We start from the raw sequence: 26,255 nt of genomic DNA on the forward strand, positions 1-26,255 counted from the left end.
CCAACCTCTTGAGTTTAACCAAGCTTTCAATGCCTTGAGGGAAGTTTTTGAGGCCAGAATATGAGAGATCAAGAATTTGGAGTTCCTTCAGCTTTCCCAATGGCGGCACCTCCCCTAGATCTTTGCAGTGTCTTAGAATGAGCACACGTAGATTCACCAATTGCAATAATGACATCCGGAGAGAGAAAATGCCAGTATCACTTAGATCAAGGATCTGTAGTTTTGGCATGAGCTTGAAGAAATTACTGTGAAGGGTACGCAATTGATCATTTTTATGGAGGAACAAGGAGACCAAGTTAGGATAATCAGGCGTAATTTCGAGATCTTTTATCTTGCTACGCATCAATGAAATCCTTACAACCCCTCTCCACATTTTCTCTTTTGGTGGCTGCTCTAGTCCCTCCTCGGCTTTCACAAGGAATTTTGAGCCTTCAATGGATGACAACAATGGTGAAGTGATCCATATAGCCAAGTCACGGAGCAAATCATGCATCCTAACGTATTCATTTCCTCTCGACCCTTCCTCCAAGAGGCATGCATCCTTGATTCTTTCAAGATGTCGCGTCCCTTGTTTGATGCTTCTTCCAAGTTATTCACATTTTCTATAAATCCTTCCTCCATGGCTCAATATCTTACTAGGTTATCTATTTCTATATCATAATCTTCCGGAAATAATGAACAATACAGAAAACATAATTTGTTCTCTTCTTTTTCTAGGCAATCATAGCTAAATTTTAAAGGAAGAAATACTTCATGCTCCATACCCGAAACCTCAGGTGATGATCTTTTCAATGCCCTCAATGCATTCTCCCATACCTCTTTCTTATCCTTGCAGTACATAGCCCGTCCCACTGTCTTGATGGCAAGGGGTTAATCCGCTGCACTCTTCCACAACCTTCTCTGCTACCGGTCGAATATCTGATGATAGAACCACATCCCCACATCTTTCATAGAACAAATTCCATGCTTCCTCACCTGTAAGAGTCTTGACTCTAATCTTCTTATCGGCCCCCATCTTATTACATACTTCAATAGATCGGGTGGTCATCGCAATCTTGCATCTGTTTTGCTTGTATGGCTTTGGAATTCCGACTTGATCCAAGCTAAATGCTTTCCATAGATCATCTAAAATGAGCAAATACATCGCATTCTTGAACCGAGCAAACAGCCTGTTTCTCTTCTCTTCATTTATGTGGAATTTCATATCCAACGCGTTTCCAATCTGCTCTTGGATTAATCCCAAGTTGAGGTCCTTGGAAACAGTTACCCAAATCACAACGTTGAAGTCATTGGTTCCGACGAACCTATTATTTATGGCTTTCATGAGAGTGGTTTTCCCTATTTCACCCATCCCATAAACACCAACAAGGCCATTCTCCTCGTCGTGTAAGCATTGCCATATCTCCTCCATGGTTTCCTCAGCTGTGCTTTGCTGTACTCGTGGCAGCGAGGTTTGCATCTCCAACACCCTCGGCCGGCGAGGGCTCTCAGCCACCTTATCGAAGACCCCTTTAGCTTTGAGGTTTTCCACATCTTTGAGCTTTTTAACGACCCTTTTGCCCAGTTTGTAGCGAGAGAAGTGATTGGTGCAACAACCGTTCAAGCATGTTCTAGGTTGCTCGAATTCCGTTCTTAAAGAATCGACTTGAGCTTCGATATTGGTGACGTCCACAAGCCAGTTCTCCACTTGGCGAACCCGTGTCTTTCCGACTGATATAGCATGTTTGACGTCGGCTTGAATTTGGTGACGCTTGTCTTGTAGTTCTTCCGTTTCCTTCTTCAATGTCTCTACATTGTTATTAAGGTGTTTGAGATAACCGATCTGCTGAGAAACAGGAGCCCAGAAGAAGAGAATGATCTGCACAACTGGACCCAAGAAATCCATTCTGGACAGATGGATGGATGGGCAAGTAATGGCGTTTTTGAAGGTAGCAGAGGAATGAAATGAAAGTACGGACAGAAATAATGCTGTGAAATCTGTGAATATGACTTCAGTTCTGAGAAGCTGAGGAGAGAAAGCAAGAGAAACTGTTAAAAGAAAAGAGAAACAAAAAGAGCAGAAGTAAATTAAAGACGGAGGTGATTCGATGCTGTGTACAAAATAGACGTGTGGGGCCCATTATGATGTCATGCATGTTTTAATCACATCCAATCTGTCCATCATGTGCGGCATCCCGTTGTTGGAATCTACGTTGGGCCACTGAGAGTTAGATGGAACACCTAATGTGGAAATCTATCGGCCCATAGAAGTCTTGAAAGAGGCTAATACATGCGTTTTCAGTTCATCCCGCTGTCAGGACCTCAGGAATGGTTTGGATAGCATATAAACAACATGGTGGGCTCATGTGGCGGTTTCAATGGTGGATTTATCACGTCTCATTGGGCCCCACGGAGCTTACCCCAAGTATTAGTTTGATCTAAAATTTAGGTGGCTTGCACCGATGTATGATCTCGGTATTGAAACTCACGGAGTCTACCACCGAGCCATGAGTAGGGACCCAAGGAGCTTCGTACCTCTAAAATCGTATGAATATTACGTTGTGGCCCACCAAAGTTTCTAATGGCCTCATCTCTTTTAGTGTCAAAGGCGTCTTCTGAATGGATGAGACGATATTTATATTTACAAATTAACATCTAAAATTGTTTGTATTGGACCCATCATTTTATTTATTTATTTATTTATTGTATTGGATATCCACCTCAAGACATAATAAAAGCAAAATAAAAAGCATTAGTAAAAAGTAAGATTGTCAATGGACTGGGCTCAGGAGATAAAATCAGTACATTTCGATCAGGCCCGGCCGGAACAGTTTAAAATCTGGGCCAAAGCCAACCTGATCGCCCAGCCATTGACTGTCCTTATTAAAAGAACCGGTAAGGTGGGTGTTCAATTACCACTATTTTCTTTTAGTGTGGTCCACTTAAGATTTGGATCCGTCTCATAATTAGGTTTATGCCCTGAAGTAATATGGAAAAAATAGATGGATAGCATGGATAAACTAGATACATTAGGATGGGGTCTACAAAGCACTAGCCAGTAGCTACCTTGCTACTGAAAGTGTCAGTAGGCAATCCGCTTTCGATTTAAATGGCATATTAACATCATAATTTACCCTAGGAAGGTTTCAACTGTTGGATTTCATTTCCCATTGTTTTATATCATGTGGTCCACTGGAGTTTTAGATTTATTTTTCATGTAGAGAGGGCTGCAGATATATTCTTGGCATAGATGGACCGAAAGAAGCCCAAACAGAAGGGGACCTAATCCGTTAGATCAGGACCAGTCCTACATAAGGCATGATGTAACTAGGCCTTAGGTGCATCCGGATCAAGAGAAATTGTCATTTGAAGTACGAAACCATAAATCTGTCATAACTTTTAATCCGAGTCACGCCATATTGGATGTACTTCTTTCATCTTAGAGTCTTAGTTAGGAGTGTACACGAACCAAGTTAGCTCAGTTAGCTCGCTCGACTGAACTTGTAAAAGCTTGATTCGACTTGGCTCGAAGCCGAGTTCAAGCTGAGTCCAAGTTCGAGCTTGCCCAAGCTCGACTCGACTGGATCGAACCCCACCTCGAATCGAACTAGTTCGGTGACTCAGTTACTTTGATATTGATGTTGCTCACCAAGTGTTTAATGAAATGACTCAACAAAGTGTCAGCTAGTGGCAAGGAAGGTATGTATATGAAACAAATACCATTTTTTCTTGATTTTGATGTTGCCTACATTGTGTTTGATGGAATACCTGAAAATAGCTGTTGCTGTTTTACATGCAGTGAGAAATTGAAAGTGCACTTCATGTGTTTGTAAAAATGCCGTAGAGGCTTGATCTTGGCTCGAACTGGCCCGAGCTGCTGACCGAACTGAACCGAGCTGGACAATTAGGCTCGAGGACTGAGCCGAGCTGAGTTCGAGTTGGGGTCAGCTAGTGGCTGAGCCGAGTCGAGCTGTGAGAACCTCGACTTGGTTCGACTCATGTACACCCCTAGTCTTAGTATGTGGTGTATTTTTTATTCGATAATTAGGACTTTCTATTTTTAATAGGTTTTACTATTTTTGAAAAGTTTTAGTTTAGTCTCATTATGACTCTTAATTAAAGTTTGCATATTATTATTTAAAACATTATAATCTCATTTTAGAAACTGACTTAATAAAATATTTAAAATTTTTCTTATTTCTTATATATTTAAGAATCATTACACCTTGTGGATTCAAATTAAAGTTCTTATCACGTGGAGAAAACGGTTTTCTTCCTCTTTAATTTCCTACTCCCTTTCATGCGTCAATCTCATATTTGGACTTATGTCCTCAAGGGAGGTAGCGAAACACATGGAGAGGATGGATTTCTCACGGATATCACGGTGGGCTCACCTACAATTAGAGCGGGATTACACGTCAATTAAAAGTTGGGTGGGAAAACCTTAAAAGTAGTGGGCAATTTGGCCAATGTAAAAATACAAAAATCTTTCACATATACATATGGCAGGAGGAGGTTTAACGTCTAATGGTGAAAACTATAGATGAATTTTCAAAAATAGTTTCAGAGGATGCTTTTGTTGGATACGGTGATTTCTGCAAATCCAAAACCATGTGCATATCTTATAAGCAAGCTGTTAGATTAGATTTTTTTTCTAAGATCAGATTGCTAGCTGTGTAGATTTCTTTCTAGAATTTTCTGGATTATTTTTTCTTTATTTAGCTACCCCTAGGATGAATCTAGACAGGGATAATTTAGTAATTTCACACAATAAGAAAGCCTATAAATAAGCAGCAGTGTAATACGATTTTTAATTCATTCCAATACCGCTGCAGTTCTCTCTTCTTCTTCTTCCAAAAGTTTTCAGTTGTTTGTTTCATGGTGGCTGCAGCCACATGTCAGCAGGAAGCTGGGTTTTAGACCCAACAAAGTGGTATCAGAGCTACTGATCCTTGGGCCTCATCAGCCGTGAGAAGGAGGTCTCGCACTCCCTGTTTTCCCTCTACCAGGTTTGTTTGATACGTCAGTTGTGGTGGGCCCATAACCCACAGGTCCATTTTTTTATCAGAAACAGTTTCCAGCAAAAAAAAAAAAAAAAATCTGTTTTTTAAAAAAATCCGATTGAAAAAATCTGTTTTTTTTAAAATCAGATTGCAGCAACAATCTGTTAATCTGTTATCAAAAAAATCAGATTGCAAAAAAATCTGTTTGCAAAAGAAAGAGATTGCATCAAAAAAAAAAAAAAAAAAAAAAAATCTGTTTTAAAAAAAATCAGATTTTAGCCCAAAAAAAAATCTGTTTAAAAAATATTCAGATTTTTTTCTTTCATCTATATTCCTTTTTTAAAAAAAATCAGCCGTTTTTAAAAAAAATATATAGAAAAGATGGCTAGCACAATCCAGCCGCAGGTTCCTAAGTTGTCAAAGGACAACTATGAAAAATGGTGCATTCAAATGAAGGCATTGTTCGGGTCACAAGAACTATGGGAGATCGTCACCGATGGGTATGAAGAACCCACTGTGGAAGAAAAAGCCGCCTTCACCAATGAAGAAAAGATTACTCTAAAAAATCAAAGGAAGAGAGATAATAAAACTTTGTTTCTCCTCTATCAAGGGTTGGATGAATCCACCTTTGAAAAGATTGTCGAAGCAATATCAAGCAAGCAAGCATGGGATACCCTTAGCACCATCTTCAAGGGTGTAGATCGAGTGAAGCGGGTTCGCCTTCAAACATTAAGAGCCGAGTTTGAAGCGACTCACATGAAGGAAGGTGAGAATATTACTGATTATTTTTCACGTTTGCTTGTAATTGTCAATAATTTGAAAAGAAATGGTGAAAAGATTGAAGTTGTCCGAGTTATTGAAAAGATACTTCGATCCCTCACAACCAAGTTTGAGCATGTGGTTGTGGCGATTGAAGAATCAAAAGATATTGTGAAACTCTCCATTGAGGAGTTGATGGGATCGTTGTAAGTTCATGAGCAACGAATGCAGAAGAATGCCAGTTCCATGCCGATGGAACAAGCTTTAGAGTCAAGATTGACTCTAAATAATAACAATGGTGGACGTGGAAGTTCACAATGTGGTGGACGTTTTGCTAACAATCGCACAAGAGGCAGAGGGCGCGGATACCAACAAAGCCATGGCCAAAACTAGCAGAAAAATACCAATTTTCGTGGAAGAGGAAATGGTAGAGGTATATTTATGCATGGACGAGGAAGTACAAAGAACATCCAATGCTACAATTGCAACAAGCTTGGCCACTATGCATTTGATTGCTGGAGCAAGCTGGTGACTCAAGACGAGCTATCCAACTATGCTGAAGCATTAAGCCATGAACAAGAAAGCTCCACACTTCTCCTTGCACAAGAGAAAGGTAGTGATCAGCATGATGTATGGTATTTCGACACGGGTGCAAGTAATCACATGTGCGGCGACAAGAAACTCTTTGTGGAACTCACAGAAGGAGTTCATGGCGATGTAATGTTTGGAGACTCATCAAAAACGTCTGTGAAAGGTAAAGGTAAAATTCAAATCTTTCAGAAGAATGGTGTTCCAAACTATATCTCCAATGTGTACTACGTGCCTAACATGAAAAGTAACATACTGAGTCTTGGACAACTCCTCGAAAAAGGGTATGTCATACACATGGAGAACTCTTCTCTTTCCATTAAAGATATGCATGGACGTTTGATTGTAAAAGTCCAGATGGCGAAGAATCGTATGTTTCCTCTCCATATAAACACAATGCTTGAGAAGTGTTTTTATGGAAAAACAAAGAATAATTCCTGGATGTGGCATCTTTGCTTTGGTCATCTAAATTTTAGTGGCCTGAAACTTTTGTCCTCATCAAGCATGGTGCATGGTTTACTTACTATTGAAGCTCTAGAACATGTGTGTGAGGCGTGCACACTTGGGAAATAACAAAGGAACTCCTTTCTGAGTGGAGTATCCCGAAGAGCAAGAGAACCGTTGCAGTTGGTTCACACTGACATCTGTGGACCATTAGATCCAATCTCTCTTGGAGGTATTAAATACTTTATTACCTTTAAGGCCCTTGTTGAAAAAGAAAGTGGTCTTAAAATCAAAACTCTTCGATCTGACAGAGGTGGGGAGTACACCTCAAATGTTTTTCGAGAATATTGCAGGGAACATGGCATTAAGCAACAACATACTGCAGCGTACACGACACAACAAAATGGAATTGCGGAACGGAAGAACCGCACCATCCTCGATATGACGAGGACCATGTTGAAGGAGAAAAGTCTGCCAAAGAATTTCTGGGCAGAGGCAGTTACATGTACTGCCTATCTGCTCAATAGGTGTCCGACTAAGAGTGTCAGATTCCAGACACCGCAAGAAGCATGGAGTGGATACAAGCCGAGAGTGGCACACCTTAAGATCTATGGGTGTGTTGCCTACGCTCAAGTTTCAGAAGCAAGAAGGAAAAAGCTTGATGATCGTGGTGAGAAGTGCATCTTCATCGGCTACAGCGAAGAGTCAAAGGCATACAAGCTCTACAACCCACTAACCAATAAGTTGGTGGTGAGTAGAGATGTGGTATTTTGTGAGGAAGAAGTATGGAAATGGAACGAGGGAAACTCAGCCAAAGAAAAGTAAGTCGAGGTCGAAGAATATAAAGAAGAGAGACATGAGAAGTAAGAGCAGACACCCACATCACCCCCTTCGGATCACAGAAGTCCAGGAGTACGCTCCATCTCTCCTGAAGTATTTCATCAAACCAGAATTCATCCAGCACATCTTCATCCGATTCTCCTTCACCCTTGGCTCCCATTAAAATGAAAAGCCTCAACGACATCTATGCAGAAACTGAGGAAGTGAATTTACTCTGCTTGTATGCGGACCACGAGCCTCTCACATTCGAGGAGGCTGTGAATGAAGAATGTTGGAGAAAGGCTATGGAAGAAGAGATTCATGCCATCGAGAAGAATCGAACATGGGAGTTGACCTCACTCCCAAAAAGCCAGAAGACCATTGGTCTCAAATGGGTGTACAAAATCAAGCGAAATGCCGATGGTAAAATCGAACGATATAAGGCAAGGCTCGTAGCAAAATGCTACAAACAGAAATATGGGGTAGACTATGAAGAAGTTTTTGCCCCAGTTGCTCGCCTTGACACTATAAGAATGATTATCTTCCTTGCAGCTCATCACAGTTGGATGATCTACCAACTGGACGTGAAATCTGCATTCCTAAATGGGGTACTCGAAGAAGAAGTATACGTTGACCAGCCTGAAGGCTTTGTCATGCAAGGGGAGGAACACAAGGTGTATCGGCTGAAGAAAGCCCTGTATGGGTTGAAGCAAGCTCCCCATGCTTGGAATACACGGATTGACGGTTATCTTCAAGAGAATGGCTTTGTCAAATGTCCGTATGAGCATGCAGTCTACATAAAGAAGAATGCCCATGGTGATATCCTTATGGCTTGTTTATATGTTGATGATATGCTGTTCACTGGGAACAGTCAGGCGATGTTTGAAGAATTCAAGCAGGCTATGTTCAAAGAGTTCGAGATGACTGATGGTGGATTGATGTCTTTCTTCTTGGGCATTGAAGTGAAGCAACAAGTCGGCGGCATTTACATATCCCAGAAGAAGTACACAAAGGAACTTCTTGAGAAGTTTCAGATAGTCGACTGTAAAGCCGTAAATACACCTGTAACAACAGGCCTGAAGCTTACAAGAGATGGAGAAGGAAGAAACGTCGACTCAACCCTATTTAAGAGCCTAATCGGAAGCTTAAGGTACCTCACAATCACTAGGCCAGATATAGTCTACAGTATTGGGCTTCTAAGCCGGTATATGGAAGCCCCAAAAGAGTCACACTGGCTAGCTGCAAAACGAGTACTGAGGTATATCAAAGGGACTATTGAATTCGGTCTCTTTTATCCATACGATGATGAAGCGATGTTGTATGGATACTCTGATAGTGATTGAGGTGGTGACCAAGATGAAAGAAAAAGTACCACAGGTTATGCTTTCTATCTTGGGTCGACAGCATTTACATGGAATTCAAAGAAGCAGAGTGTGGTCGCCCTGTCCACCTGTGAAGTTGAGTACGTAGCAACTTCATCCACTGTATGTGAGGCGATCTGGCTAAGGAATCTACTAAAGGAGCTGAAGCATCTACAGGAGGAATCCACTGTTATATATGTGGACAACAAGTCGGCAATCGAACTTGCCAAAAATCCAGTTCAGCATGGAAGGAGCAAGCATATCGACACAAGATATCACTTTCTTAGAGATCAAGTAAAGCAGAAATTGGTAAAGCTGGAATACTGTCACACCACTGAGCAAGTGGCAGATATCTTCACCAAAGCATTGCCAACTGACACATTCAGGAGACTTAGATCAATGCTTGGAATGAAGCCGGTTTTGGTTTGAAGGAGAGTGTTGGATACGGTGATTTTTGCAAATCCAAAACCGTGTGCATATCTTATAAGCAAGCTGTTAGATTAGATTTTTTTTCTAAGATTAGATTACTAGCTGTGTAGATTTCTTTCTAGATTTTTCTGAATTATTTTTTCTTTATTTATCTACCCCTAGGATGAATCTAGACAGGGATAGTTTAGTAATTTCACACAATAAGAAAGCCTATAAATAGGCAGCAGTGTAATACGATTTTTAATTCATTCCAATACAGCTGCAGTTCTCTCTTCTTCTTCTTCCAAAAGTTTTCAGTTGTTTGTTTCATGGTGGCTACAGCCACACGTCAGCAGGAAGCTGGGTTTTAGACCCAACAACTTTTCGGTCCATAGCAAAAAAGTCAGCGGTCACATGAGAAAATCCATTCATAATTCGACAGCAAAATGGCCAAACCTTGGCTACTATTGATACACTGAGATATAAGGAAAGAGGAATGACAGTGCATATATAGAACTTTTATGAATTCCCATTCTCAATGTGCACGTGGCAAATCAGGACTGTTAATCTGGTGGGCCACCGTCTGAACAGGCCACTGCGCCAAAGATGGCTGTGACGGGCACTTCTGACGATCAAGCTGTTGACAGTTTTAGTCGACGCTGATCTAACAATACCTTATTCAGATAACTCGTTGGATGGCTACCACGGTACATATCTGTTGATTTCTGAGATGGTCATACCAGAATAAGAGTTCTGATCACAAAATGTTCGCCACGAGAGAGAGAGAGAGAGAGAGAGAGAGAGAGAGAGAACCTTCTCAACGGAGAGGATAGAGAAAGGGCCTGCAAAAGAGCATAAGGTTAGAGACGGACGGCCTTCTGATATGGACAACGGGGGTGGTTGGTGAGGTCCCCACTAACCAATCCGCGTCCGAAGATTAGATATCACAAAACCCATTTGTGGGCCCCACCGTGATGTGATTTTTTAATCAATTCCACTCTGTCTGTCCATCATCTACGGCCCTCGTATTCCAAAAGCTAAGACGCGAGTTGTATGTGCCCTTGCGCATGTGAAGCTACTGTGGTTGGAAGCTACGTGGGACCCACCAAGATGTCCATGAGAAATCCACACTGTCCATCAGTTTTTTCAGATTATGTTAGGACATGATCTCAAAAGTGAGATAGATTCAAAACTCAAGTAGCCCACACGACAGAAAATAGTGGGAATGGAATACCTACCATTGAAACCTTTAAAGGGTGACATAAGTCTTGGATGAGACTAATATTTGAGTTTTCATTTCATCCCAGTTAGAATGATCTTATGAACGGTTTTGAAGGCTTATAAAATCATGGTAGGCCTAGGATCGATTCAATGGTGGGCATTTTCATCCCCACTGTTTCCAGCGGTGTTGTGGCCTTAGACTCTTTGGATATGCTTCATTTCTGGGACTATGTCCTAACTTAAGCTGCGGAAACTAATGAACGAGGTGGATTTCTCGCAGACTCATCCATGGCTCATATAGCTTCTGTCCAAAGATAAGTATGATTTAAAATTTAGGTGGGCAGTTTCTAATGGCCATAGTTTTTTCAGTATGCAATCATATTGGTCAGATGCATCTTCTGAATGGACTAGATGACATATACAAAAAGTGTGTGGTAGACTTCACATACAATCTGAAAGCTTGTTACGGTGGGTGTCCTCATCCCAGCTATACCTCGGTCGGTGTTTTTTTTTTTAAAATTTTTTTTAAACCAAAAACATTAGGGGCCTCACATGATGAACAGATTAGATAGGATTAAAACACCGTGATAAACTCTTTTGCCGATTTGTAATATAAGCTTCTCAAAAATCGGTTGCATTTGATCCGCTTCAACACAGAAGAAAACAAAAAACCATGCGTGGGCCACACCGTGATGTGTTTTTTTTTTAATCAATTCCACTCTGTCTGTCTATCATGTGCCGCCCACATATTCCAAAATCTAGGACGCGAGTTGTACGTGCCCTGCGCATGTGAAGCTCCTATGGTTGGAAGCTAGTACGTGGGGCCGACATGATCTCAAAAGTGAGGTAGATCCAAAACTCAAGTGGACCGCATGACATAAAATAGTGGTGATGGAATACCTATCGTTGAAACCTTTATAGGGTCACAGAAGTCTTGGATGTGACTAATATTTGAATTTTCAGTTCATCCCAGTTAGAATGAGGTATGAATGGTTCTGATGGCTTATAAAATCATGGTAGGTTTTAGGATGGATTCAATGGTGGGCATTTTCATCCCTATTGTTTCCAGCAGCGTTGTCGCCTTAACTTTTGGATTTGCCTCATTTCTTGGACTATGTTCTAACATAAGCCGCGAAGCTAATGGACGAGGTTGTTTTCTTGAAGATTTTTCCATGGCCCATGTAGCTTCTGTCCAAAGATAAGTAAAATTTAAAATTTAGGTGGCTTACACCATGGAATCATTCTTAAAACCTTTAAAATCATCTGAATCGTATGTTGTGCCCCACTTAAATTTCTAATGGCCAGAGTTTTTTATGTGTCCAATCAATTGATCGGATGCATCTGCTGAATGGATCAGATGACATATACAAAAAGTGGTAGGCATCATATACAATCTGAAAGGTTTTTAAGTGGTAGTCATGCCCACCTAAATTTCCAATCGTTTAAAAAAAAAAAAAAAATCAATTCCACTCTGTCTGTCTATCATGTGCCGCCCATTCCAAATCTCAGGTGGACCACACTACTACAGGAAAATAATAATGATTGGATATCCACCATTAAAATCCTCCTAGGGCCCACTGTACTGTTTACTTGACATCCAATCTGTTGATTAGGTCATACAGACCCAGATGAAAGGAAAAAACAAAGATCAGCTTGATCCAAAACTTTTATGGCCCCAAAAAGTTTTTAATGGTCGAAGTTCATTCAACACTTTTCTATAACGTGGTCCACTTGAGATTGGAATATATCTCAGTTTTGGTCTCATACCATATAATGATCTAGAAAAATAGATGGACAGCATGGATGAAACACATACATTATGGTGGGGCCCACAGACAAGCAGGAGTAGCCAATCCGTTTCCGGTACTATCCAATCCGCATATTGTGTCAGCGCTGACATCACATAGAGGTCCCTTTTTCTGAACCAACAATAAGAAATCGGATTGCATATTGAGTTAGTACAATATACCCACCGTGATTGTATGTGTTCAGCGCAGTCCGTCTACTTTTTCTAGCTCATTTTTAGAGGTTGAACTCAAAATTAAAGTATATCCAAAGCTCAAATGTAACATACTACATGAAACAGTAAATATAATGATTTCTACCATTGAAACCTCCTGGGCCTACAGTGATGTTTATTTGTCATCCAATCTATTTATAAGATCACACAAACATGGATGAAGGGAAAACACAAACATAAGCATAATTCAAAACTTTTGTAGCTGCCAGGAATTTTTCAATGGTAGATGTTCAACTCACATTATTTCTTATGTTGTGGTCCATTTGAGCTTTGGGCATCCATTTTACCAGATCACGTTAGAAAATCTGTCCCCCCAAGAAAAAAGAAAAAAGGGTAGATCCAACTGAGGAGAACAGTTTACTTTGGTTCCCCTGCCTAAAACCAATTTCTTTTCGTGTATTTAATATTTAAGATTAAGATACACCACCCATCTTTGGTTGGTAACCACCCCTGAATTTACAAAGAATTGACAGAACTTCTGCCAAATAAGGAATAGGGTCTTGATGCAATAAGTGGCTCTTATATTAGAAGGCCCCATAATGCGAAACGGTTATGACTGTTACCATTAAATAACAGCTATTATGTGACCGTTTTTGTATACCATGGATATGATTCAAAGATATGACTCCACATGTTTCCTTTGGTAAACCAATAATAACTTCGTAACTTTTTCGTTGGTCTATAATGCCCAATTCAGTGATGTGCTTGCAGGTTTGATTGATTATTTACATGCTTGAAAAGGTGGAGCTGGAATCCATGATTTCAATCCTGGAAAACTGAGATCCAATCCACCCACAGCTACTGGATTGAGGCCTACTTCGCTTTTGTTATATGATATATGCTGGGAAGTAGGCTTTGGTTCTTTACTTAGTCATTCCTTTCCATCTTGTACATCTCCCATGATGGTTTGCAGTTGAGTGCTTGTTCGGCTATAATTGCTGTCTGATCTGATCTTGTGGGCCCTGGGGGGAAGAACTTCAATTTGATTGTTGGGTCCTGTCTTATAGCATGCGTACTAGGGCTAACCGAGTTCATATATCTTGCTGGGTTCCTTTTGGGTTTGATTTCATTCTTGAATACTCGAACTCACATCCAACCAGGTCCAAATATCTATTGGGTACCGTTTAGGGCCTATTTGATTTTTCAATTCAACTGTAATTACTATGTAAATGGGTAATAATTATTTACATAATGTGTAAATGGGTAATAATTATTTACCTAGTTAATTACTGCATATTTCCCAATGGAGATGTGACTTACTTTTTTAACAATTAAATCTAAAAATTTTCAAAATTAATGTGGGGCCCATCGTGCTGTATGTGACTTATGCACACTGCTCATTTGTTATGCCAACTGAATTTAGGGTATGAGCAAAAATCGAAAAGCTCAAGTGGACCATACCATAGGAAACAACGAGAATCGAATGCCTACCATTAAAAACTTATTGGGGCCTTTAAAAGTTTTGGATCAAGATAATAATTGTGTTTTCTCCTTATCCATGTTTGTGTGATCCTATGGATAAGTTAGATGATGAAAAAACCTCAATATGGGCCTTGCGAAGGAAACGACTTTCAATGGTGGACAAATTAAGGCCACCGTTTCCTTTCGTGTGGACCATTCGAGTGTTCAATCTGCCTCATTTTTCGGTTCATGCCCCAAAATATTCTAATAAAATAGAAGGAAGGTGCGGATATATCATATACATTATGGTAGGGTACCTCTACAGATTTAAGTCAACAATTTACATAAATCAAATTAGCCTTAACTTCTTCATCTTAAAATAAACTCAGCAAAAAGGCTATTTACCAATAATAATAATAATAATAATAATAATAATAATAATAATAAAAGTTAAGTCCTTGATGCTCAAAATCAACATCTAAGCTTCAAAAAGTAGAATATAATATCGTACGCTACATGATGGTGCTAGAAACCAGGTAAAAAAAGTGTCACATAGTAAATTTAATGCATTGAGCATGTGCTCTGGTAGTAAACATATATATTCCATAAAAGTCAAGGCAAAGAATATCCACTAAGTCTACTTCAGTTTAAGGTCATTAAAATCATATTCAATCATCCAAGTACATCATCCCCGTCCTTACACCAATTTATCATTATCTTTGTATCTAAGCTACTACCTTTCTACTCCCAACTCCTTGCTGGAGTGGGCTGTAGGATCATTTATGACTCCATCCTCCCAACTCCCAGTCTAGGTGATGTCGTATGGTCAGAGGTTCTCATTGTACACCTTTCTAGTTCTTACATGTTGAGCACTTTGTTCTTTGGGTAAGGAAAAAGTCAATCATGACATTATTACCTAATAACCCATAAAATAGGAGTGAGAACATCACCCATTTCCCAAAACTTCTTAAAATCACTCCCTCTCTTAATGTAAAATCCATTTATGAAGAAAACATCTCTATAACCATTTGGTCTTAAACCATACTTAGAAACATAATAAAAACCCCAATCAACTTAAAAAGAAACTAAAATACTCTAAAACGCAGAGCTGGGTGCTCATGAGAGTGAAGATATTGACATATCTACACGGATCCCTTTCAGTCCACATTTAACGTACATGTATGTTCAACCTGATGGCCCAATCAACTTGATATTTTAGACAGAATCGACATGGTAGGATCATGCGATTGCCAGATTTCTGGGGAACTGCACAACCTGACTTGCGTAGGCATCGCATAGACTTACTTGCCACCAACCAAGCACTACATGAGACAAATATACATCAAATCCTCCATGTAACCCACCACATTTTCGCCATGGATCCTAAAATTCAGTCCAATCAAAGACTTAAATAGGCCGCACCATAGGGAATATTGTAAAATCATGTCTAAAAACTCTAAATTCACATGGTGTGGCTCACATGTAAGTGTTAGAGTGTCATGAATTTTATGGCATCCATTCATCCTTGCGTAGGGTTAGATGAGTGGTTGCATAGGATATACACACAGCAATAGAACCACACAAATTTTGGATGATTTTAATAGTGAGATTTTGCATGTCAACATTTTCCCATTGTGTAGCCCACCAAAGTTGATGGGTGGCTCTCCTCCACGTTAAGTCATTCTGCCCACATGGGTGGATGGATGGATCTCGTCTGCATGAAGTCATTCTGTCCATGTCAGTAAAAGTTTCATCCTCACTAGTCAGTCATGCAAGCATTTTAGATTTTAGAGATGCAGCCTAGAAAAGTGAACGGCTAGATAATTAATATAACAATAACTGAAAAAGATTTATATAAAACAGATAGTGACAAATCTCCTTCTCTGCAATTTCTTGGCATGGGAATATCTCAGGAGATTTTTAGAGTTTGATGTTCGTTCCCTGGTAATATCCAGAAAATCTCCCCGAACATAAACTATTAAAAAATGTTTATTATAAACTGATAAATTTTTTTTTGAAGGGTAACAAATAATTTTTATTGAAAAGCTGCTATAAAAAGCGGAAAAGAATACAACCCAGAAGGAAATATTACAATCCAAGTACTTCAACATTGACTCTTTTTTATTTTATTTTATTTTATTTATTTTTATACCTCAGATACCCAATCTAATAATCTCTTTCGGATTTCCACACTACCTCCTCCCAAGATCCTTGCTTGCTCAGGAAGCGATGCCTATTTCGATCACACCATATATTCCATACATCTGCCATTAGGAATAGGTGCCAACCTAAAAAATTCCAAAATTTTAAATATATGAGCATAAGAGAAATTCCATTAAAACCTTCTAGAGCTGACGATGATGTTTACATGCCATCTGAACTATTCATATGGTTATTACGACTTAGATAAACTTTAAGAACAAATATCATACTGATACAAAACTTCTATCACCCCCAAGAGTTCAATCTCTTGCTTCATGTGGTATAGCCCACATGAGTTCTGGATACGCCTGATTTTTAGATTCCTAACCTAGGTCTTTAGAAACAGGTGAACGGAGTGGATTTGTGACGGACGTCTCTGTGGCCTCGTACAGTCCCATGGACAGGTATATCTCTGTGCCCGTTGCACATGCAATCCGCTTTGGTTCCTTTCGCTTTGAAAGCCGCGGCCACAGTTCCTTTATTTTGGAAAACTGCAGCCGCCGAAAGAGCAAGACCGGTTAACAGCTCAGTGATAGGTCTCCTCCAACGGTGCGGCCGCACGAGGCATGTGTTGCATATCCACATTGTCCTTCCATGTTACCAGCTAATTCCAGGACATGGTTTAGATAAAAAAAGAAAAAAGAAAAAAAAAGAAAAGAAAAGAAGAAGCAGATACAAATCTCTAAGTAGACGGTGTTACAGGAACCATGGTAATTGAATGCACACCATTAAAGGTGTTTGAAGTGGATGACTATGTTATGGTATATTTATGCAACGAAGAATTTCTAACCAAAACAAACTTACAACAAGTTGAAAAAAAGAAGAAGATTGGACTTATACTATTCTCTGAAAGATCAACAACAACATTTACATTGTTGATCTTACAGATGTCATGGAAATCTCGCATATTTTCAACGTCGTGGACCTAACCAAGTATCATGAATTAAAGCGGGATGAGATCTCGAGGACGAGTTCTTTCAAAGTGTAGGGGACTGATGTAGAGCAGGTTGCGGACACTTTCATGGCCAAGATGGACCAGAGAAGGCCTAATCGGAGGCGAAAGTGATAGGATCGTCAGAACCTCAAAACAGTCGTATCTCACATACCGTAGGCCAAATTGGATACCTAGTAAGGGACTATTTGTTAACGTTGAATTTTTGTACTTAGCGCGGAATTTGGAAAATGTTCCATGTTTAGTGGTGTCTGTTAACGAAGAAGAAGGAAAGTGCTTCACCATTTTATGCTGAAATTTTTCCGTGATAAGAGTCTAGCTTAATGAGGGATCAAGAATGTGCCCCGTGATTTATTTATTATTATTATTTTTAAATCCAAAATTGTCCTTTGCGACAAAGATTTTCTCCCTTGCGTTATACACATCCCAACTTTTAACATGAGACACTTCTCTGAGCCCACCATGATTTATATGTTAGATCCACACCATCTATCAACTTTTTTATATTATTCTAAAGCATGATCTGAAAAAATATGCACATCCAAAGCTCAAGTCAACCACACCACATAAAGTAATGGGACAGGAACGACTACTGTTAAAACCTTCCTAATGTCCACTATGAAGCTTTTTTGCTATCAAATTTCTTTATAAGGTCACACAAACCTGGATGAAGGAAAAACACAAAAATCAACTTGATCAGAGCCTTATGTGGCCCCAAGAAGTTTTCAATGATAGACACCCAATTCCCATAGTTTCTTGTAGTGTGGCCCACTTAAGCCTTAGATTTGACTTGTTTTTGTCTTAATTTCTAAAATTATATGAAAAAAATGAATGGATGATATGGATAAAACATATATATCATGGTAGGGCCCCATAAAGCCCTTAATTGTCGATATTTAGGTAGATCTTTGTGGGATAGTACGCAATCCCCTCCCAGATATGGGGTGCGAATTATGTGCAAATGCTTTTCACAGGAAGTTCTTGCATTGGAATCTTAAGTGGAGCCCACCGTTATATTTGTAATAAATCTAATCTATCCATCCGTGTTTTGAGATCATTTTAGGACTTGAGATAAAAAATGAGGAAGATACAAGACTTAAGTGGGCCGCACTAAAGAAAAAGGTGGGTAGGAAAATTCCTATCGTTGAAACCTCCTCGGGATCGACAATGATGTTTACATGCCATTAATACTGGTCATACTATCATTCTTAGTGAGATGAACTCAAACCACAAATATTAACATGATTGAAAACTTCTGCAGCCCCACGAATATTTTAATTATAGGTGTCCAATCCTCACATTTTTGACCCATTTGAGTATTGGATACAGCTTATTTTTAGCAATGGATCCTAGAATGATCTCACAAAACAGATGGACAGGGTGAATTTCACACAAACATCATGGTGGGCCTCACTTAGATTTCCAGCGATGGACTTCCTAGGAAAGGCTTTCCCATGAAATCCAGCTCACACCTAGAGATGTGGTTTGGCCAGTGACGGTGCCACTAGCTAGGTGGCTAGTGGTTGGTGCTCTGTAGGCCCACCATGATGTATGTGTTTCATCTACTCCATTCATCCATTTTTCCAAATCATTAAATAGATCATTGATATAAAAAATGAGGCATATATAAATCTCAAGTGAACCACAAAGGAAAACAATAGTGATTAAGCGCCCGCCATAAAAAATCTCTTAGTGACCACTGTAACGTTTATTTGACCTCAAACCTATTGATTGGGTCATACAGACTTAGATTGAAGGGAAAAACAAATATTAACTTGATCCAAAACTTTTGTGGGCCCAATAAGTTTTTAATGGTGGGCAATCAATCAACATTGTTTGCGCCACAAAAGCTTTGGATCATTTAAAAATTCTTTTGGACCACAAAAGCTTTGAAATATTGATATTTGTATCATCTCTTCATCTAGCTGTTTATGACCTTTTCAATAGGTTGGATGACAAATAAACATTTCAGTGAAATTCATGGAGTTTTTAAAGGTAGGGATTCAATCACAATTGTTTCATATGGATAAATGTGTCAAATTTATATATTTTAAACATTTCAGACATTAGTTAATAAACAAGTTATTCTAAATTTACTATTGGTTTTCTGACTTTAGATTCAAACTTTGGATTTCAAATTTAACAAACAAGCCCTAAGTTTAATATTTATAGCAAGTCATGTTTTTAGGGAGTTTGAGTTGAGTTTGATTATAAAACTTCCTCTTAGGTTTGAGTTCACTATTTAAATGATTGTAATTTCAATTTTTATCATCAATCAATTTTATTTCAAATTATTAGAGATTATTTCTGTTTTCATCATTGTAGATTTGAGAAATCTCTGGGAGTCCAAAGATGCTCCTTAGATTCGGAGTAGTTATCCGTGAGGAGGAAAGGGTGATCGACCTCATCACATCCTTCACTGGGTCACAATATGGCTCGGGTAGAGATCCTGGTCATTCATCACAAGGAGCACACTGTTAGCTCGAGCTGGCACAGGTAGAGATCCCAGTCATTCATCACATGGACCACACTGTTAGCATGAATTACACCCAAAACCCAAAACCGTTGGCCAGCCTGTTCAACAGGTGGGCCAAACGTATGTGGAATCTGAACCATTGGTCCCTTTTGACTAACTGCTCCAACAAATGTGGCATTTATGATGAGTGGAGGAACAGTCTAATTGGGGCAAGGATACCCACCGTGCAGCCTGACCGACGAATGACCCAAATCTCAAATACAAATGCCCAGCAATAGGCTCTAAACTCAGGCCTAGTGTATTTATTAATTGGGCTTAAAGCGATTTCTCCGCCCATGACAGTTGTTTATTTAAGTTACTTCTGGAAATTGAAAAGCAAAAAAGCTGAAAAAAAAAAGAAAAAGAAAAGAAGAAGAAGAAGAAGAAGAAAAGATCCAAGATGGGCCCTGATAAATAGACAGATTAAATTGTTAATTGGACTTATTTCTTCTGTCAATCATTTTGACTGTCCATATCAAATAACAATTAGCAAATGGTTAATATTTGTTCAATGGGTCTGAAACTTGCATAAGAACTCATGAAATGTGCACTGGACCTAATGAACAATCTAGATTAATAGATTGGACTTTCCAAGTCTCCCAATGCTACTAGGAGTACTCTTAACTTACATTGCTTCGATGCTCTAAAGCTAAATCTAATGAAAGCAATCTACCAAACCTTTTCCAGATCCAAGAAGAAGGATGTCTGTTTCAGCTTGGCCACCTTCTTTCCTTGTAAATGCTGGTGCAGAGGGATTTGGAGTTGTCTATCTTCCCAATCCAATCCTTCTTATCATTCTCTTTTGCCTTCTATTTGTATTTCTTGTATGTGAGAGCACAAGAGGGGGCACTTCTTTAACTTAGGACGCATATCCATATGGATCCTTTCTATAGAGGTGAAGACGGGTTGCTGGCTATAATTTTGTGTTTTTTTTTTTTTTTTTTGAAAAAGGTGGGAGCACACCACTTATAATTTTATTGATTAGAACAAAATTTCGGTCTCAAAACGTGGAGAAGAGACCTGGTGAGAAGACTGGGCATTTGAAAATTTTGAATGGCAATGGAAGACTGACTCTACAAGAAAAGGGGGCTTTAGCTTCAGTTCAAAACTGTGGCTAAAAAGGTTAAAAACTGAAGCTAAAGCCTTTAGCCTCAGTTTTGCCTCAGTTATCTAAACCGAGGTTGAAACCCCCGTGGCTAAAGGCTTTAGCCTCAGTTTTAGCAACCGAGGTTAAAATGACTTTTATAAGAACCTTTTTAGCTTCAATTTTCTTGAAATGAGGCTAAATCAAAATTTTAGCCTCAGTTGCCTCCAATTGAAGCTAAATCTATTTTTAACCTCGGTTCTCAACTGAGGCTAAAGCCTTTAATCACGAGAGTTGTAGTCTCAGTTTAGGTAGTTGAGGCAAAACTGAGACTAAAAATAGATTTAGCCGTTTATCTTTCATTGTGTACCTGCTTGACAAACATCCTGAATCATTAGCCCCCATGATTTGATTAATTAAAAAACCAAGCATTACAATTGTCATTAACAATGCTCAATTCTCCAAAAAATGAAAGTAGTCCATAGCAATTGAGTAAAATTCATCAAACAAAGATCCAAAACTGAGTTTCATAAAATGTTCGGTACATTGACTTAATATCACCAAAAAAAACCTATTGCAATGTATTATATCTTATCATTAAAGGATTTGTCGCAGGCTAGAAAAGAGACATCTACTGGTGATTACAAAATGGGCCATATTTAGAACATCACCAGCAGCACAAAACGCACTTCCTTTCCCCTGCAACCATTTGAAACACAACAATAAAAAACATGTCAAACAAAATTTTAGCAAAAAAAAAAGAAGAATTTCTAGTCATTTTCCTGACTTAACATTATGATATTAATGGTATGTGATGAAGAATTTAACCATCAAAAATGAAAAGACAATCAAAACTATTCATCAACATGCCCCAATGACAACAACAACAACAACAACTATAAAAAATGTTAACAATTGTTTTGTGGAATTGATGGTTCTTTGCCATCCAAATAACACAAAAGCTCACATCATGACCAGCCATAGGTTGAGAACTCTGTTTTTGGTTGGCGGCCCGAGCATGGAAACATGAAATCCTCCATACATGGGTTATACCCTAATGACTTGAGCAATATTAAACAGCTCTGTTTGAGTTTTAAGTTTTTACACATTCAACTAAAAAGAAAAGAAAAGAAAAAAAGAAACTGATCCAAATATAACTCAGCACAAAAGATTGAACAACTCTGTTTGAGTTTTAAGTTTTTACAAGTGGAGCCCATGGTTTACTGAATTCAAATAGGGGGATGTCATCATCCTTTCATGGGGGTCACCAAATAGATGTCTAAGAAAGAAAAACAATAAGAGTTCATACCATGATACCATTCACACATCTCTGTCAAGGAAGTGCGTCATGGATAAGACATGAATTACCTTTAGTTCAGACCCATATTTCAGTCTTGAGTGTGTCCCAACTATGGAATGTTCAACACTGCATTCCCTTAAGAAGCATCCATGGGAAATTATGGAGTCCAAAATCTATAGTAATAATAAATAAGCATAGGTAAATATTTGTATCAAAGAGTTAAAGGCTCATAAGCAAGAATAGTAAATACACATCATACTTGGCATTTTTCTATCTTCGTTGGTGGTAGAAACCTAGGAGACGTGACGATTGGCTTCAGCAGATCATAAAATTGAAACTTGGGAGGCTTCACCAAACATAAGACAGCTTTAGTTTGAAAAAAATAAATAAAATTGTCAAACTATACACAGACAAGCAGTTCACGGGAGATTTACCTAATATGTGAGAGCCAAGTTAGCATCAAAAAAGGACTTAACGATCCCAATATCTTCCCAGTAGCCATCAAATAGATATGCCTGCCAAGGTATGAATGTGACAACCTTGTTAGAGACTTCTACTCCTATGGTTTAAATGCAACTTTTGTTCATTTACAGAAATCTCAACTTGACTCATTCAAATGCAGCAGGTGCATGAAGAAATAAAAATAAAATAAAGTAGGAGACTATGCACCAAAAGAATTGGGAGTTTTAACTTAACGTACCTACAGAGACCCCATTTTTGGTTGAACACATCAATTTAAGTAGAAATACAAATAAATCCATCTGCTTTGGATTTTATAATGGTCTATCAAATGGAACCCATATCAATAGTATTTTGCAAAATAAACAGATAAATGAAGAAAGAGAAAAATGGGTCTCGTGAGATGCAGCCAAGCTAAGAGGAGCAAGAGCAACAACCAAGCTGCATGACAATGACGGCATTTACAATGGGTCTTGTGAGATGCAGCCAGCAAACAGTTTTCTCAGCTTGAGATATCAGCTGTCTTTTCCCAGCAGAGAAACAAGAATAGGCCACCTTTATAGACTTAACAGGACTAAGTGTAAGTTAGCAAGTCATCAACCACATCTGTTGTACTACCAAGATGTCGGCAACATATTATACTAAACTCTCATTGATTTTCACCAAAAAATAAAAAAAATAAAAAAAATCAATTAAGCTTTAGAATACATGTTGTTGTATTAATCTAAATTCCCTTCACCTTGCTACAAGAATTAAGATTGGCAAAGCTAGATTTTGAATGAAATTTTCATCACAATGTATATGCACCTACGAATGCAATGCTGAAAATTTTCTGTATCAACAATTTCTCGATCGTACTGTGTCTGGCGTATGAAGAGAAAATCTTGGGTACTCTTGTAGGGTGTGATAGTTGATATGCAGGGAATATGAAATTGATAGGCATCTCAAATAGTCATTATATTATACTTGGACATACATAACAACAATTCGAACTGCGATCACACCCATGCTAAAATACTTCCCTTTACCTCACTTCCTACCAAAAAAAGACTAACAGAAAATCCACAAAAGTAAATACATGTATGAACTTTAATGCAGTATCTTTGGTATCATTTGAGGTTCATCCATAGTCAAGCACTCAAGCTGATCTCTTTCATTACTGGTGCAGGCATTCCTTCCTGAAGTATCAGATGTCTCCTCAACAGAAGTATCAGTTGACTACATGCATTCCTTTCTGAACGCCCTCTTTCTTTGTTCCTTTGACTGCTAAAGTTTGAATATTTAATGAATTCATGGATTTGTTTCATACTCCCAACTTTTATGGTTGAAGATGGACTGCATTTTACATCCAGTGATTCAGGTACCTGAGAACAAATCTGAGAGGCCTGTAACTGATCTTGTAATACATTGTGGCTTTCAAGCACTTCATTTGCAGGTTCTCCAAATTCTAAAATAGAGCTGATGATGGCAACCAAATCTGTTACAAAATGCTCCTGGTAATGCTCTTTACATTTGCTGAATAGCTGTTACATTGCTCTCAATCCAGTTCGACTGTCTGATACACTCTGATTTCTGGGTTTAAAAACAAAGGTTATGACCATCATTTTTTTTCTTATAAAATTTTTACAAATTTAGCACATGGAAGAAGTCAACAGGAAAATCCATACAGAGCCTTGCAGTGCCCTTTAACAACTAGCACCATGGATTGGGTAGAGTTCCTAATTGGTGCACATACACATCAGAGCCAGTTGTTAAATGGAACCTTATGGCCGGTGAAGAAAATCTTTATGTCTAGCAGTGGACTTTGTCCATGCAATTGGCTTTCAAACTCTCATAGAAACCTCAAAAGAACAAACTCCTCATCATTTCAAGCCAATCCGAACAAGCATATATAATTTATTATTAAACCTGTGTCAAGACGATCCTAGCAAACAGATGATGCGTGAAGGGAAGGGAGTTAAAAATAAAAAATAAAAATAAGAGAACCCAACTGACCTTCATAGTTTATGACAGAAGGAGAAGGTTTGCGTTGGAGCTTTTCATCCATACCAAATCCAGCAAAGTTAGTTCCTAAAACAGGAAATCTCCTCTTTCCATCCTTTAGTTCCCAAAACAGGAAATCTCTCACTTTCCATCCTTTCTTCCACTCTTAAAATCTCTTACCCTCTTCTCACTGTCAAAGATAATATACCAAAATTTCCACATGAAATTTCATACACAAAACCAACACAAACACAAAAGTAAAAGCTAAATGAGAAACAATTTCAACACAACAAGAAAACCTCCCACCTAAAATTCTCACACCAAAACCACCATTTTCATGAGAAATAAAGCAAAAAAGAAGAGCTTTTCAACTTCTTCATTTAAAAACCCAATAAAAAACCACTCAGCAAAAACTCAGCTGCAAAAGAAAAAAAGAAAGAGAGAGAGACTGAAATTCCAACTTGCACCCTAATCAGACCACCATTTCAGCACCAATTCAAAGATTCAAAATTCCTACCTTTCTTTTTTTTCTTTTTCATTCAAAATCTTCTTGAGAACAAAACCCACATGCAGAAACATGAAATCTCACCCCACTAAATCACAGAAGTCCCATCTTTATCAAAGAAGCATCCTCAAAATTCTCCTAAAAACAAAACCCAAAATGTCAAATTCAATCCTCTAAGCAAACAAAACTCAAGATGCTAAATTCATTTCCTCCTAGCAAACAAACTAGTTCAGTCAAGGATGAATGCTCAGGACTGAAACATTACATGTCCTATTTTCCAAGTAAATAGACAGTTTCCTCTCGTAATTTGAAAATAGTAATTCCATTAGCACGTAAAAACTTAGACGCCACACTAGTTCCCGCAAACAAAAGATATACAAAATAGTAAAAAAGAAAGGGATGTTATTGAGTGTTCGTTGAGAAACAATATTAACATCTAATCAGAACTTAACTGGAAAAGGTACTGACAAAGAGAGAACTTCAGTTACCCGGTAAATAGGCATATAGGTACATGAGTTAAAAGATAAAGGAGAAGCACGATACGCTATTGAACTAGATGTTAACAATCACCATAAGAGCTGCCAGCGAATACTTATGTATAACAAATAAAAAAGAAAATAGAGTCCTAGAGTGAAGGGTTATCTTTCTAAACCCAGTAGCATGCATGTTTCCTGTCATACTATACACAAGTGCAAAATAGCCTAATACAGGTCTCAACCTCCGATCATCATGAATGAGGTTGTCAGAGAGGTCTAAAGCTTGCCTGCAAATAGCAAGAGCTATCAACCTAATCAAATGCTCGACTCATAGCTACTAAATTCTATTTATATAAATCACTTAGCAGCTACAAGTTGGACACCTTATTTGGACACAATGGCTTAGTATTTGCCATTAATAAGAGACAGAGACTCAACAATGATCGCTATGAGTTAGAAAAGGAGTTCTCTCCATGCTAGAGGCTTTATAATATTCTCTGCAAGTTATATAATGGAGTTGTCTCCCTTCTATAGGCTTCATACAGAGGGGGTCTTCTTTATTTGATTTCTGTAAAACCTATACACACCGTCATGCGGATATCATATTTCTATTCCTCTACATCATGGGTTGAGATGGACACAAAGTTGAACTGAATTGTGAAAATTTATTTTTGCGAAGAGAAACAACAAAAATTGGCAATGTCTGTTAGAATTTATAACGAGGAACTAGCACACAAATTGTGGTTACAATTCCTTTCAGCTTGAAAGGAATGTCA

General features: G+C 38.5%; 3 protein-coding genes across 22 annotated transcripts in view; 1 reads left to right on the forward strand and 2 right to left on the reverse strand.

Annotated features, from left to right (window-relative positions):
* LOC131249375 (uncharacterized) overlaps window positions 1–26,255 on the forward strand; it is a 164,210-nt gene that overhangs the window by 67,108 nt on the left and 70,847 nt on the right. For 3 of the 6 annotated variants that reach the window (XR_009172825.1, XM_058250114.1, XM_058250116.1), the window contains exon 1: window positions 23,872–24,011. The exons of 1 other annotated variant lie outside the window; for it this stretch is intronic. Coding sequence is in view for 3 of the 5 variants with exons in the window: in XM_058250114.1 (XP_058106097.1) it covers window positions 24,003–24,011 (9 nt within the window). In the remaining 2 variants the exon portion in view is untranslated. Of the gene's footprint in view, window positions 1–23,123; window positions 24,012–26,255 lie in introns of those variants that run through there. 2 more of the 6 variants (XM_058250117.1, XM_058250118.1) reach the window with 2 other exon arrangements.
* LOC131249373 (disease resistance protein At4g27190-like) overlaps window positions 1–26,255 on the reverse strand; it is a 161,543-nt gene that overhangs the window by 65,897 nt on the left and 69,391 nt on the right. The window contains exon 1 of one of the 15 annotated variants that reach the window (XR_009172814.1): window positions 20,351–20,583. The exons of the other annotated variants lie outside the window; for them this stretch is intronic. The gene's annotated coding sequence lies outside the window, so the exon portion shown is untranslated. Of the gene's footprint in view, window positions 1–20,350; window positions 20,584–26,255 lie in introns of those variants that run through there. 15 annotated transcript variants of the gene reach the window in all.
* On the reverse strand, window positions 367–10,089 carry LOC131249374 (probable disease resistance protein At1g61310). The gene is made up of 2 exons (XM_058250111.1): window positions 10,036–10,089; window positions 367–2,005 (listed from the first exon to the last, which is right to left on the reverse strand). The coding sequence occupies exons 1-2, from the start codon at window positions 10,072–10,074 to the stop codon at window positions 824–826; spliced, it is 1,221 nt and encodes a 406-aa protein (XP_058106094.1). The 5' UTR covers window positions 10,075–10,089; the 3' UTR covers window positions 367–823.

The sequence above is a fragment of the Magnolia sinica genome, chromosome 6 (assembly GCF_029962835.1).
Source record: "Magnolia sinica isolate HGM2019 chromosome 6, MsV1, whole genome shotgun sequence".
In the NCBI taxonomy this organism is placed as follows: Eukaryota; Viridiplantae; Streptophyta; class Magnoliopsida; order Magnoliales; family Magnoliaceae; genus Magnolia; species Magnolia sinica.

What these genes read in the sequence shown, in the direction of transcription:
- LOC131249374 (XM_058250111.1), bottom strand. Translation starts at nt 10,074, where the DNA reads ATGTACCGTGGTAGCCATCCAACGAGTTATCTGAATAAG. An exon ending in CAACGAGTTATCTGAATAAG is followed by an intron (nt 2,006 to 10,035) that starts GTATTGTTAGAT and finishes TTCTCTCCTCAG; the next exon opens with CTTCTCAGAACTGAAGTCAT.